General features: G+C 36.4%; 2 protein-coding genes across 5 annotated transcripts in view; one reads left to right on the top strand and one right to left on the bottom strand.

The window, feature by feature from the left end:
* Positions 1 to 146: 146 nt before the first annotated feature.
* Positions 147 to 2,627, top strand: LOC139770391 (uncharacterized). Its single transcript, XM_071702296.1, has 2 exons — positions 147 to 704; positions 1,101 to 2,627. The coding sequence occupies exons 1-2, from the start codon at positions 147 to 149 to the stop codon at positions 1,260 to 1,262; spliced, it is 720 nt and encodes a 239-aa protein (XP_071558397.1). The 3' UTR covers positions 1,263 to 2,627.
* Positions 1,415 to 15,590, bottom strand: part of LOC139770387 (spondin-1) — a 28,768-nt gene continuing 14,592 nt past the window's right edge. Inside the window, exons 3-17 of one of the 4 annotated variants that reach the window (XM_071702288.1) lie at positions 12,327 to 12,570; positions 11,320 to 11,506; positions 10,861 to 11,025; positions 10,281 to 10,404; positions 10,057 to 10,187; positions 9,168 to 9,354; positions 8,442 to 8,613; positions 7,773 to 8,091; positions 5,653 to 5,851; positions 5,157 to 5,327; positions 4,516 to 4,638; positions 4,149 to 4,297; positions 3,869 to 3,947; positions 3,595 to 3,660; positions 1,415 to 3,004 (exon numbers count right to left, since the gene is read on the bottom strand). In XM_071702288.1, coding sequence (XP_071558389.1) covers positions 2,826 to 3,004; positions 3,595 to 3,660; positions 3,869 to 3,947; positions 4,149 to 4,297; positions 4,516 to 4,638; positions 5,157 to 5,327; positions 5,653 to 5,851; positions 7,773 to 8,091; positions 8,442 to 8,613; positions 9,168 to 9,354; positions 10,057 to 10,187; positions 10,281 to 10,404; positions 10,861 to 11,025; positions 11,320 to 11,506; positions 12,327 to 12,570 — 2,495 coding nt within the window. In that variant the 3' untranslated portion in view covers positions 1,415 to 2,825. The remainder of the gene's footprint in view (positions 3,005 to 3,594; positions 3,661 to 3,868; positions 3,948 to 4,148; positions 4,298 to 4,515; positions 4,639 to 5,156; positions 5,328 to 5,652; positions 5,852 to 7,772; positions 8,092 to 8,441; positions 8,614 to 9,167; positions 9,355 to 10,056; positions 10,188 to 10,280; positions 10,405 to 10,860; positions 11,026 to 11,319; positions 11,507 to 12,326; positions 12,571 to 15,590) is intronic. The other 3 variants (XM_071702289.1, XM_071702290.1, XM_071702291.1) reach the window with 3 other exon arrangements.

The raw sequence follows: 15,590 nt of genomic DNA, 5'->3' as shown, positions 1-15,590 counted from the left end.
GACATTCGGCAAAAATAACGCCGGCGCGATATCGCGTGCGATTGCGATGCCGATAACGCGCAGCGAGGTTAGGACGCGCGTGGCGCGCGACGACTTATAGGTTATGTTCGCCAGAGGAGCGGACTCGCGGACGGAGCTGCTGAGCTATGTTCGTTCCTGGATTGCCGCTGGCTCTACGGAGGGCCGTGAATCTCTCTCAGAGCTTCAGTCGGTGTCGCGTGGCACGTGACACTTGGAAGTCCGGTCAGTATCGAGCGTTCAGCAGGAGGCTGCCGGAGGAGTTCCTCGGCAGCGACGGCACCAAGAAGCCGCGGCCGAAGACGGAGCCGGTGCCGAAGATCACGCTCGTGTCGCCGGACAACTCGATCACCGTGACTGTGCTGGAGGAGGCCCAGCGTCTGGCGAAACGGCGCGATCTCACCCTCATCAAGGTCAACGATCTCGACGGTAAGACGCAGCGGGCGGTCTACAAGCTGGTGAGCAGTACCAGCATCCTCGAGAAGACCGAGACCGAGACCGAGATCGAGGAGGAGACCAAGAGCGCCGACAGGACCGCGCAAAAATCGGGCAAGGGCGCTAAGCTGTTTTACATATCGGCGAAAATCACCGAGCACGACCTACAGACGAAGACGAAGAACGCGATGAAGTTATTGAGTAAGGGGCGCAAAGTTAAAATCGCCATCACCCTGGACGGCGCCAGCGGGGTGAGTTCTGTGATTCTTTCCTCTGTTTCTTGGAACTAACTAAGAGGGATTCCCAGATAGAACATAAAACTCATGATGATGTTACCATGACTTTATTCATCACTTAAAAGTTACCTGAACCTGAACCTGAGCATGTCCAGACAACTTTTAAGTGATGAATAATTAAGTCATAATGATGTTAGCAGTTATGAGTTTCATGTTCTACCTGGGTTGTCAGATAAAAATGCACGGGGTATTCCATTACATTAATTATGTACATTGTGTAAATAATCTATGTAAAATATAATTTTTTAGGATATTTAAAACCTGATATTCATAAAAGAAAACAATGCTGGGATGCCCTGTGAAAAATACAATTATTTAATCACATGCATGTTTTTTTCATTCAACATATAGGATAAGATACAAAAAGCCATAGAGGATGCTGTAAAAAACGATGGCAGTGTCCAACAAATGCCGTCAAAGAAGAACATTATTTTACTCTTAATAAATCCTTTACCTAAGAATGAGGATGTTTCTGTAGATAATAAAGACGAAACTAGCTCCAGTAGTCAATGAAAGAAATAATACACAAGATTTGTTGAATGTGATAAATATGGACAGATGATAATTTATCGTTAACATTGCGAGAGAAAATAAATCCTTCCTGCAACTAAAGTAATGCAATGATATGTATGCGCATTTATATATGTATATACATATTGTGTGAATATGTTTATAGTGATTATATTTATTTTGAATATATTATAACGGTTTTACAAAAGAATAACAGGTAAATAGCTTTTTTTTTGTACCATACCTACAATTTCATTATTGTCAATGAAGAGAATTCCATGTTAATAAAACTTTCCGTTACGCGTCAAACAAACGGCTTACTGTCTACCGAACTACTGATATGTCTACGTCGCATTTTACAATTGTATTTTAAAATATCGTGGTTCTCAGTTTCCAACTGAAGTTGTTATACAAACTTTGGTCTTACAATGAGATCTGTAATGCGTGATAAATGCTACAAATATGACGACACGCGTATATACGTATAAATAAATGTTGTCGTTACGAGTGGTCTCCATCGCGTTTTACTACTCGCGCTAGAAAGGAGCGACTTACTTAACATTAATATTATTACGTCGCAATATATTCTGATTTTGCTCCTTTGCTACCATTAGATAGATATCAAATGATTTGTCTTCACTCTTCACGAAAAACTATACAACTATTCGACATTATCGCCTATGACAATGGCAAAAATTCTAGCATTCTCTCTTTTCTAAGCACAACTGACGCATTGGAATGCAAATCCATTTTGCCTTAACTTAATATGTTGAGAAAGAAACGTCGCGTGTTATAGCTTTAAGATAAATAAAGTCGTAATTCAGTATCGGCACGATGAGCGTCGCGAAACGACGCCTGGTGTGATTTTCTTGTGCGTAATAAATTACACTGGAGGACAGAGAATGGACACGAATATAGAGAGAAGCAATTCTAAAAATCTCTTTCTTATTATAGCCGTTTTAGAAGAACATGAACTTCTATTCTCTACAGAAAATAATCAGTGACTCGTGCAATGTTTCTTAAGTACTATAGTTAAGTGTTGGTTCTGTGTATACCTATATCACAAGATAAAAACTGATTTTTATTTTTTTTCTCCTTATTGATTTCGATATTCAAAATCCAGAAAGGCTAATTCGCTATTTCTCACGAAATTTAATACATAAGTCATAAACGCAAACGAGATAATTACAAAATTGTAAAATAAACGTGTATTTTACTTAAAATCTAAAATATCTTAAATTTGGTTAAGAGTCAAATGAATTACTTCGTCCTTTCATTCGCTGGTTCACTCTTTGATTTTTATCTCGTTAACTCTACCTTCGCTATTAAAACGGCCGTTCACGTTAAAAGCGTGAATGTCCAAAAGAATTGCTGTCGTCCAGTGTTATTCTTATCCTCCGATACCTCTGCTTCTCCTAAACGCTCCGAGATTTCGATCGCGCGACGTATCTAAGAGGAAATCGCTTAATCAGTCTAGTCATATAAATTCCAACGTTTGAAGCAGAACGCACCGCCGTGTAAATCGCTTTGGTGAGAGCGATAAAATTGCGAAAACGTTCCGTCTGTCTATTGCGGACAGTCCACCCTGCGACACTTCTTGATTTCCGCCAAGTTTGGACAGAGTTTGGCCCAGGCTCCCCTCGGCTTCACCGTCACCCTTCTGACCCTACTCCGCCATCCCTCGCCGCAGGTCGCGCTGCACTTCGACCACTTTGACCACGGTGTCACTTTGCAATCCACTGAAACTTTCCAAACGAGACTGTTAGACAAACAGAACTGACGATCACTCCTGCTCAAATATTTTATCAGGCAAATATCAGGCTCCTCCCTAGACGAGTCACGTATCCGACGAACTTGCTTTGTCGCATTAACTCGACGGAGCTTGCGAATATATGTTCATCGAAACGCCAGTTTTATTCGCTGTAGCAATTTTTCTCAGTTGCGGAGAAATTTAATAGTTGCTTTCCATTTACATCAAAACTCAGATAAATCTCACTTCTGTCTTTGAGAACTTCTGTCGTTCTTGAAGAAAGACAGAAGTGAGATTTATCTGAGTTTTGATGTAAATGGAAAGCAACTAATATCAAAATTGTTAGATTGTTAGGCTTTTGTTTTATGTAAAGCGAAAGTGATGTAGTAAATGGGCCAACGACACGAGCTAAATAAAAATTTAATATCGTTTGCATCGAGTCCAGGTAGTTGAATATATACCACGTGTAAATGCAGTGTTCTTTTATATCAAAGAAATCATAAGAAATTCTAATAAAATACATTCCGACAGTTTTCACGAATTTTAGTTATCTGTTTGAATATTTCGAAGCAACATGGGACTTACTCTCGTGCTCGGCATCGGTATTTTTGTCTCGATGAAATCGCCGACCTGTTCCATCAGCCTGTAGAGCTGCAAAATTTAGTTCTTATTAAATTATTCTCTAATCGTAAAATCGATCAAAGAAGCGAAACTTCCAAATTTAAGAACTATAGGTACGTTTCCATGTAATAAAAGACTTAAAAAAATTTAGTAAAACGAATATATCAAGCTTTTATAATTCAATAATTAAATCGTTTTGTATAATAATAATAGATTAGACAAGGTAAGTAATACTTACAACACGGCGGAAGCTTGCGGCACTTCTTTCTTCGGAGAATCTTTTTTGGACAGCTTTTACCTCCATTCTCGGCTGGAACCTGCTCGCAAGAAAATTAAATTTTAGATATACGTATCTAATCAAGAGAGTATACTTTACAATTTTTTATACCGTATGTATAATTTCTCCGATTGGAGGATCTATGTCAATATTTAGTATTTGTTGAAACGTCGTTAGTTTTGTTTCGTATCATAAGCATCGAGACATTTTAATAAGCACACGAATAAGTTTCTAACAATACCATAATTTGCCTGGTGCTCATTGTATATCCGCGACAGTTCTCACAACGGGACCATTTATTCCATTCGGAGACCTGGCAGTCCACTTTGCCATTCTCACTCGATTCCATTATCTGACTGCTCGCTTGAATGCCTTTAAAATTCTCCTTCTCTGCAAAGAGGCGCAAAATGATCTTCAGCGAAGCAGAAATTTCCGTGCATTGCATTTCTCGGCTAATGGTTTTTAAATTCACACTTCCCGTAAGAACAGATTGTATGTGTGTGTATATGTATGCGTGTGCATGTATGTTACGTATCTCTATCATAAATATTGGTTTAATATAGATCAGAAATGTTGAGTAACTTTTGCATAAAGCTATTAATTATCACCGTGTTGCGCTCTCTTCGCTTTCGCGCTGCGTTGCTCCTGAACGGGAATATGATAGCTGAGGACGCTGCTAAGGGACACCTTCAAGTTTTTCATGATTGCCGACAGATTCGCCCTCAATTCTCCTTCGAATTCGTTAGTAAGCGTGTGCAAGGTATAACAAACGATTATTCGTGGATAGACAGTTTACTCACAATGCGGAAGCTTTACGTGGTGCATAATTAAAGATTTCAGACGGCGAAAAAGCGTATAGTTCTTGAAAGTCTTAAAGAAATAAAACAAATTTGAATAAAAATCAATGTTCTACTATAATCCTCTATAATATATTCAGATATCAGTGTATTAGTATATTTTTAGTAAACTTTCTAATATGCTAAAAATACTAACGATAAGATTAATGTTTTAGGCTTAATTTGCGACAACAGTAATTAACGTATTGTATATACAAGACATACATTGTATATATAGGACATACATTCGGTATTATGGTAAATCTGACTGCGGGAGTTGCTATCGCAGGTATAGGGATTAGCATGAAAATTTGATTAGCGCACGTGCGGCGGAGATTCCGTAATTAACAACATTATCATCATGCGCCGTTATAAAACGGTGAATACGGCGTGTAGTAATCGGATTAACTTACTTTGGAAATTACCGCAGACTTTGTAACAATCCTGTTCGGTTGGAAAATTGTTTCGATTGCCGTCGCATCCGGTGTATGTAAAGAAAAGACAGCGGCCGGTCTGCTTGTCGAAGTAGGTTCGTGACAAGTTCCCATTACAAGTTCCCGTTTTCAAGGGTTCGCTACAGATCTCTAATTACAAATATTTAATTAGTGGTGCATGATGTTTCGCTGTTACAGTAACGGAGATAATGATAAGAAACGCGCAGTGATAACGCTCGAAGATGAAATGTGTGACGTAAAGTAACGACCATGGTTGTCGACAGGTAGAAACTTTCTTAGCGAAAATATATGACGATATAACGAAAATACATCTATGCATTATTTGTTATTTAAAATAAAAATCAAATATTATTAGAACTTTACGGACCGCCGCGCGATTTTTTTTACTCCTGAGTTGTACTGTCAAAAGTAAATCAGAAAGAAGTTGAGAGTTAAGAGTTAATATTCTACGTACTTTCTGCCTCCTCCCTCGTAAAACTGCAGCTCGAAATTTCGGATGTGCATGACGCATACTGTTCCCTGCACTTCACGTCGTCCTTATCCATGTTCTCTTTATGCAATAAAAGCCTGGATCTCGTCTTGACGCCGGGCCCGCAGCTAGCACTGCACGGCGACCACATGGACCATTCGGTGTAGCGATCGGCTGGACACGTCTGCGGCCCAGAATAAAAAATCGTTTAATATAAAAAAGGGCAACCTATTGAGAAAATTGTAGAAGCAAAACTCTCCTTCTCTACATTTGCGTTAAACTCGAAAAATCTTCCAAACGCGCATTTCCATGGATTGCGTAGACTTCTTTTTACTTCGAGAGTTACTTAGTCACGCGCTATTGCCTGACGTACAAGAAAGCAGTACAGCAAAAGAAATTTGCACTTTCAAATGAGTATCGAAAAAATATTTTAGAGAGAACATGAGTTTTGCTTTTATATTCTTTATTCGTGCGTTAAACGTGACTCTTCAATTTATCATGGAGATTTATTTTGTCATTTAGTAGCATTTAATCGTTACATTCTTTATATAATGATTACGCATGTGAAATATTATAAGCATAAATGTACGATTGATGATTACGGTTAATAATGATTATTTTTAAATAAAAATTCTGTATTGATTCGTTACAGTAGTAATATCACAAGACCGCAATATTAAATAGATTTTCGTCGTGTAAATTAAATTTTTTCTTTTTTAGTTTCCAGGTTTTAAAAATATGTTCCTGAAACATTTTGATAATATCTGCAAAATTGGCGAAGTTACAAGCATTTGAAAATCCTGTGTGGATACTGTTTGATGTGTTCAAGAAGATTAAACGATTCTGAAATATTCTTCAAATCTAACATAATAGAGACAGTTTTAGCTACAAAAAGGCGATTCTGTTTTTTTAATCGTAAAACCTGTTTATTTTTTATCGTTCTGAACAAGAAAAATTCTCTTAATTAAACATAGATTTAGAGTGTTTTTTTTCTTCTCTCGGTGATAAGAATAAATTTCTTGAAAATGAAAACAAGCAGCTATATCTTTAATCGCAAAGCTGTCGTTATGCAGCAAGGGAGTTTAAAAGCACTCGGAAATGAGTTTGAAGTAATATTTAAAGAAAAAGAAGAAATTAATTCGCCGGTACTTGGACTCTTCAATGTGCTTTTGATGTTTGGAGCGCTTTACGTGCTCCCGTACCACTTCTTGCGTGCTCTAATGGCATTCTATAAAAAGGAATATGATTAAATTTTTCATAGACCGCGAGGTGCTAGATTTCCCTTGCTGATATCGCGTGACTTACGTGAGAGTGCCGGTGCCATGGATGGATCTATGAGAAATGGTACAAGTATCGATTACTCGTGCGAAGCTATCGCCACTGGCTGCCTGATGATTTAATACTTAGCAAAGCTGCTGGATTGTTGTAATAAATATCGAGCGGATCGTTTATCCCTCATTTCATATAGAGATACGAAATCCGCTTAATATTTATTCGATGAAGTACGTGAATAGTTAATTGTACCCGAGCGAACTTTTCGACGAACTTGTTTCTTCGAAGTATCAAATTGACCGAATGTGTTTTACAAAAAGTTCCAATCGAATTAAATGAAGTTTTTAGAAATTAGATTCTCCGACTCTAAAGAAATAAATGGAGAAGCTCGCGTGTAAATCCAAGGAGAATTATTTTAATGAACTGAAACAAAAGTGTTTGACACTTTTCAATTAATTTAAAGCAAATTAAGCAGATTAAAAATGCTTTGCATATTAATCCATGAAGACATAAATAAACAGAAGAATTTGTTATTTCGATTAATTTTTTATCCCAATAAAAATTTAACACAGAGCTGAGAATTGGACAACTTTAATGAATGCTGGTAATGCTGATATTCGACAAAGCTTTTGCTGAAGAAAAATTAGCATCGTATTTGTCACAGAGTTCGAATACCGTTTTTTTTAAATCTTTTCTGTTACGTAACGCTTAGCGATCATAGTAAACTTTATTAATCGTGATTTAATAAAATTTCGTACTTCGCGAATCAACTTCGTCGGAAATTTCGTTCCCATCTGACCATTTAGTCCCGATATGCCTGAACTTTTTCATACCTGGAGCCATTCATCTCCGGGCCAGTCCGCTATCTCACCAGTATAATCCTCGTGCTGGTCATCGTTGTCCGAATGATTCAATCTTACCTCGTCCGTGTCCTCGCCCTCGCAAGGCTTATTCCCGCAATCGATCGACTGCTCGAGTACCGGCCCGCTCGGCACGAGTCTGCACTGTTTCCGAAACCTCTTCGATCTGAAGTTCCTGGACCGGGTCAGGCTGCCCTCGCCGCATTTCGATGAGCACGAACTCCACGAGCTCCATTCGGTTAACTTGCATCTATCGCTCTTCAAGAGTCCGTCGTGATGACCATTATTATTGCTGGCGAATTGTAAGTACAATTATTTCGCAACGATCGTGTAAATGAATCGTTACAGGTATCAGAGGCACAATTTAAATAGATTTTTTGTAATTATACAGTTCGTGACATGAAAATACGCGAATAATAGCCCTCACGCTCTTATATAATAAACTCCGACTTTTCCTCTTGGGACACCTTGTATAGTCTAAGATATTTTCTCTCTCGAAAGTATAAGAAACTAATTAGAAAAATAAATAAGTAGTAGAGCTTTACGGAGCTTACTATCCACGAAAGATTTTTCAGCGAAAGAAGAATTTTAAGAAACTTTACAAATTAGTTCTTAGTCGCAGAGATTGTGAAGAGGCATTACCAATATGAATTCTGTGTATTGTAGCAGGGTCTTCGACTCGTGAGAGGCGTGCCGCATCTGTTCGCGGTTGCCGCAGATTCGTTCAGAAAATGACGTTGTCTCAGCTGAATGCCTCTGCCGCAGGTGACCGAACATGCGTTCCATCTTTCCCAAGGCGTAACTTTGCAGGCTTCTACATATAAAAAGAACATTGATTATTTTTTAGATGTCTCACACGAAACCACGTGTATCTGAATTCCGTCATCATAACTAGTGATAACGTAACTTGTCTACATACAGCAGATTTATCATGCACTGCCTGTCTATAGAATGAAAAGCAAACAATACGTCGTAAAGCGAAAAATATCTAGTTAGACGAATTACGCTGAGCAAAAGCAAATTGTTCCTCACCCGGACTTATTCCGTTTTTAAACAGTTCTCGCATGAACAATTTAGGGAATAATTATGCGGATCTGCACGCTACGTGGAGATTCATGATTAATGTTACTTTAATCGTTGAACTTCGCGGAAACTCGTTCACGAGTTTTAATGTTTCAAAACTGACACTTAATTCTGTTTTTTTCCCTCCTTCTCAGGTAAAATGTAAATTTTGTACATCGCCGAGAGAACTAAGGATCGGACGTTAATGCGCTGCTTTAAAATTCCCGTGTGATACAATTAACTGTTGTAAATTCATCACGAAAACACGTTTCTTCTTTCTATTTCTTTTACACGTATCCACCGCACCTGTATTATTCTTCGTATCGGCGTCATCGCAGGTCTTCTCGTACAATCTCTGTCTGTTAAGGGAGAGCTTCGCGAGGGGTTTCATGTCCAGACCAGACGGATCGTAAAAAGGCGACCTCGAGTCGTTCGGGTATGTCGATGTGATACGTCGAATCGGCTCCTGTGGCTCCGTCGGCGAATCAGGTGACTAGTAATTAATACAAAGGTAATAAATATCGCTTAACGAAATAATTATGAATTTTTGCTATATAAGATATCTCTCTCGTATAAATTTCTCAAAATTCCTTATTCGCTGAATGATCTTCCGTGGATTTTATTTCTCTTAAAATTCTTTTTAGCGTCCGACGAATTTATTATCTCATTGTTGATTTATTAATTCTTGCATCCCCCGCCTTTGCAAGGCGAATACGCAGCAACAACAGCGCGACAATAATAAAAAAATAGATATGCCGTTACGAGTTACAAATTAAAAAATTCTCGCGATTAATGCGCTCGATTTTTCGTAAGAAAAATAATGGAAGATAGAAAAAGAGAAGGAAGTTCTTATTCATCGGAAAAATGCCGAGAGAGCAACGATGTCAGCAATTCTTGTTGCGTACAACGGAGGTAGCTATTGTGAACTGATAGAATTAGGTATTCTCTCTCTGAAGAGTTATTGTACGATCCCTCAATGCCGACAGATGACGAGTATCTCTTTTTTTTTTTTAGTAACCCTCCATCCTTTCAATGAAGTACAAATCAATTGCGCTATCTTGATGCGTGCTCTTCGGGAGTTTCAAATATTCTTTCGTACAAATCGATTCTTTTCTTTAAAAAAACCGCTAAGGCACCCGATCTTAAATTATAAGCAATTAACTGCAAATAAAAATTGATATGTTTGTTTACTTACCACGTATGTAATGCCGTCGTCTGTGCCAGCATCGTACGGGTAGAGATTCAATTCCTTATGCTCTATCCAACTGCAATTAGGTAAACAAAGCTCGAGACCGGAAACGCCTACGAACCAATCCGGCGAAGGATCTACGGAAAACAATTTTTTTAATCGGTAAGCGAAAAATTATTACTCAATTTGACACGAACTTAATAGCCCTTTTAATGTAAAATTAGCCTTACCAATCATAGATACCAAGCTCATTAAATGATGCTTTCTATCAACTCGAAATACAGCGAAGGTTTTTCCAGTGACATTCGGATAACTTATGCCTCTTGCCTTGATTATAGTTCTGATGTATTCGCTCTACAAGCAGTAAACGATAAATGTCTGTTGCTGATAATTTCTATGTATCTATGTTTATACCAGAAATAATTTTATATGTCTGTTAATAAATATAAAATATATTCATGAAGAACTATTTTTAGATTTCTAAAAAGTTTCTAGAGTTTTCAAAAAATTACACAATCTCTACCTTTCTGAATTGATTCTTTCTAATTAATTATAATGTCAATTAATATGAATTAATTCATAATTCTGATTTATTTTAGTAAAACGCTCGATTTCTATATCTATATATTTTTTCGTCGTATTTTGTAACAGCATATTAATGGAATTATACTATAAATTAGAGATAAAAAATAAAAAATAAATTTATTTTAAACGGTAACTTCCGGAAATACGACGAAGTAAATTAAAAACTTTCGTAGAGCTTTCATCTAGAAATGCTTGATTCCGTATCGCATATATCGCATCTCTTACCTGATTTTTTAACTCGGATTCCAACTTCCGCGTCGCACCAAGCTCAGCTACCTGTCGCAGTCCGTCGGTAGCGTTGCCGTTGTAATCCCAGAATCGGTATTTGTCGGTATGCGATGCGCCAATCACGTCTGAAAATCTTATCATCCATCCCTTGCTTGGAAAATCCTGTAAATAGACAGAATAATGAATGGACGACGACAAATCTAGATAGGAGCGTCAATCGTGTGAAGTCTTCTCAAAAATGATCTAATCGCGATTCCAAATATGTCAGATATATGAAAATGATGCTACAAGGATTCTATTTTTTCAAGTATTTAGGCTCGAACAATATATAAATCTTTCTATAATTGTTTGGGAAATCAGGCCTTAGCAGGATGCAAGTTAACACGTTGCGACTTGTAAGACAGAAATTTGTAATACGTTACAATTTTCGCCTGTCACCGACACTTGTTCACGTACTTTTGGATGCGTGTTCCTTGACCACAGGCCTTCGAACGTGACTTCAAATTTTGCCTCATCGCAGGCACAACACTCAGAAAGGACTGGGCCTTGATCGTCGGCTTCCGCTTTTGAGTCTTGGCACATGGTAAGAACCAAATTTTGGTCGTCCATATACCACGTATCTATCGACTCGAATACTGTTGCTCTGTGAAAAAAAAGACAAGAAAACGAAAATGTAATTGACTGCATGGATATTATGCCCAGAATGCATTGTACAAATAAGGCTGCTAGATCAACAATGCAATAGAAAAATAATGCAATAAAAAAGTAAAATAAGACGAAATAGATATTCTTTCAGAGTAACTCAAATAAATCGATAAAATTTCATATAATCACGTAATACATGATTGTGTATTAAATATTATGCATGTAATATATGAATAGCGCGATATTGTAAAATATATATTTCGTAATATCTACATGCATTTAAATATTATATTAGCGCAACGAGAGATACATTATTTGTATTTAATTCTGTTTTAAAAATAAATAAAATGAGAGCAATAAATACCGTTTCCGCTTCTTTAAACGATGACGGTTTTAAGTGAAATCCTTTAACACAAATACTGTATGCGTAGCGAAATGTTATAACGCTGCGAAATTTTACGCGTTTATAAATAATGTATGATGTTATAGGTGCAAATATTTTATACATGTTTAACCATGTATACGAACATGTTTAAATAGTAGACATTTACATTACGAAGCAGCGCGCTTATCGTAAAAGTTACCTCATTACTATTTAATTTCTTTTAAATGTCGCAAAACAAATATGCTTTTATTTTTCTGCAGGTTTATAAAAGCGTAATTTTATACGTGTACTAATAGCGCGATAATACTGTCATTTAAATTTAAATTTAAATTACAACAAAAGTTGGGTCGGTACCATGTAATTTGTTTAAACTGTTATCCTGCGAATGTCGCGAAATAGATATCATTTTAAATTAATTCTTGAGTATCCCTACCTTAAGAGGATGCAACCGCTACCTTCAGCAGGACTGTTCCAAACAACGGATATCTGTTCTTTCTGCATCTTGGATGTCTCCACGACGGCGTTCGCGCAATTATCCGCGAATTTGGTCATAGCGTCATCCTGAAGATCGAAAACGCCGACATCGGCCGTCTCGTTCGCGTTTTCGGCCTCGGCAGATATGAGGAATCTCGTGAACTTTCGGTGCATCTGATCGGTACTGTCGGCTTGCAGGACCACTGAAATAATCGGCGATCATTATTTGGTATGTCCGGATTGCATTTCGTTCTAAAGAATGGCCGCAAGATGTTTTGTATGGATGAATGTGTTGCAGTTTTGCCTATAAACGAATAATGCTTAATTGTGTATTTATTCGTAATAATATATACATATAGATATGTTGGAAAAAATTATATTTGATAATATGACACATAGAATTTAATAAAATGCTTTTACATGTAACGATATAAAATATGATAAAACATCAAAATAAATTTAATAAAAATTGCGATACATTATGCATTATGTATTATTATCTTTTTGCACAATATACTATTTTAACGTATAATGTAATTGATGCCTTTTATACTTTTTCTTTCTGAATACGTAATTTTGTCAAATTTCTTAACGCTTAAAAAATTATTAAATTTATTAATAATCGAGAAAAATGTGAGAGAAACGGATAATAGCGGATTATCGGTCTTTTAAATAAGTTTCCTTTAGAACTTCTATCTTATATATACGTTATGTACATAATACACACAAACAAAGAAACACACACATTTATTGATAGACAAACAGAAATTGTCTGTGTCAGACAATTCCGCTCTGTTTTATTTTTCTCCATTAGTCACTTAGAAACACAGTAGCTTAGACGAATTTCGCGGAAGGATATCCTTACAAGTGACAATTTTTACAGAAGTCCAGTCTCACAGGTACGTATACAACATAGCAATAAATAATGCTTCCGCTATACTGATGTTCTGGAACATATATATTTGTATTTTATGCACCTCCAGACACGGAAAATGTGAATTTATTCGATTATTTATTCCCATTTATTCTCTATCGCGTTCTGCCTCGTCCTTCATAATCGCCGTTGAAAACAATGATTTCGTACGCGCGGAACATTGGTACGCAGTAGATATGCGGCATTCGCCGTTACTTTTGCAACTCACATATTTTATTTTACATACTTAGAAGCGCAGAAAATCAGCAATCACGCGTACGCATCGGACTAGAGTTGACGCAGCGTTAAAGAAGAGATATTCGGAGAAATAAAAGATTCACAGGGTGAATAATCCAAGGAGGTTGAGTTGCTGTGCGTAATAGAGTGATCATAGTGACCTTAGAGCATACACGTTGGCGTTTAATCAGCTAGTTAATATGAAACGTTGGCGTTCATATAAGCGTTGGATTGACATGGTGAGGCCATTGCAACCGCCTGTATACCGAGATGTAACTGGGAAAATGACCGATATTGTTGTATTAAATTACATAAAAGACATGTTTGAAATGTACACACACGTTCCTGAGAGCGTTTTTCTCAAAGAATTCGCCGCGCTTGACACGGTACCTAACACACTGAATCCAAAATATATTATACAGAAGATGTTGCAAAGGTATTTCTCCAACGTAGTTCGTGTTTACAATGAACCTGATTTCAGCCAGACAATTATTTTCACGTTTAGCACGTATTTAGGCGACAAACGTACATTACCCTTCTCTAACTCTATGAAGTTTAACGAAGATATTAGTATTATATGCTTTTTGTTTCATATCAGTCTATTTAATTCTATACCGGATTTAAGATATAATTTTAAAACGAGCGAGACAGTGCGGGTCTTGACGAGACTAATGAGAAATAAGTACGGGATAGATTTTGATCACGAATCTCTACCACCTGAAAATAAGTTTACAATGTTTACTATAGCACAATGTTTTCCGAGTATAACTTATGACATGATTCATAACAATTCTAAGCCAATTGGTTTTAATATAAAACTTGCTGATTTGTCTACATTATTTCCTGATTTTGATCTCCCTAAAACGATCTTTATGCCCCGGATTATAATGGTTCTTCCTAAGTTAGAAGATCCGCCCATTGCGACACTCCTTGCTATATCTATCAAATTAGATGACTTACGTGCGCCCGCAATGACTCCGAAATGTCCATTAGATTCAACATATAATCAGATTCTTGAAGTTTATAATCATCCGATAGTTCCTGAACGCTTGAAATTGGAAATATGCACGAAATGGAACATTGTGGAAAAACAAAATAATGCATATAAATTCGCTTCTTGTTTTGCAACACATCGTCTAAAAGCTAAAAGTTTAATATCAGAATTAAGGCCAGACGATCCAAAATTAAACGATATATTATCCAAAATATAACACATTGCACACATATACACATATGTGTCGAATGTGTGTACACCTACATATGTGTGCTCAATTTCTCCTTCATTATCGTAGACCTAAGTACTTATGTCTTTTATCGTCAAACATTCGCGAACATAATTTATTAACAATGCGTCTCTTTTATTTGATTGTATTATCGCTCAGTTATTTTTGTATTGCCCAAGACAAACGGATTAAATTCTATATTTTTATATACATAAATAAAAAGTATTTTTTTCCGTTTCTTTTAGGGCACTATATATTTTAACATTTGTAGATCAATATGTCTTCATGAGAAAGTAATTTGCTTCAAGTTGATTAAATATGCAGATGTTATTTGGAAAGATAACTTTAGACAATCAGTACTCATTTTTAGTTAAGAGATAATATCCATGTATCTGCATATTGTAATTGTATTACAGTATGCAGATTGTATTAAATAGTATCTCGTATATATCTGAAGATGTCTCTTTTTTACGTCATGTTAAATGGAATGGCAGTCATATATGTAATTAGGAAATTTTAAGACAAATATTTTAAGTTTAATTCAAGTTATGTATCTTTTATCATTAGATATATGATTGTAATATAATCAACTTGGAGGGTATAAAATTATAAAATTGTAAATTTTTTCTTTTGTTTTACAATTCGTTGATAAACTTCGTTTTTCGGTAGTATATACAGTATATATGTACAATGTACAGATATATAGCAACAATACTTCTATGAGTTTATTAATCACAATAACTCCATATTCATTGTAACTTGTATTCTTAATAATTTTGCAATACTCACTATTGTGTGTTGCTGTATTACATACAAATATATAAGGTAAATGTGTACCAGTGCCGGGACA

Source organism: Temnothorax nylanderi, unplaced genomic scaffold, assembly GCF_030848795.1.
Source record: "Temnothorax nylanderi isolate EJ_2023f unplaced genomic scaffold, tnyl_v1.0 TNYL_tig0029_pilon, whole genome shotgun sequence".
Lineage (NCBI taxonomy): Eukaryota > Metazoa > Arthropoda > Insecta > Hymenoptera > Formicidae > Temnothorax > Temnothorax nylanderi.
The sequence above is the reverse complement of the archived record's forward strand: the minus strand, read 5'-3'. Positions and strand labels throughout refer to the sequence as shown.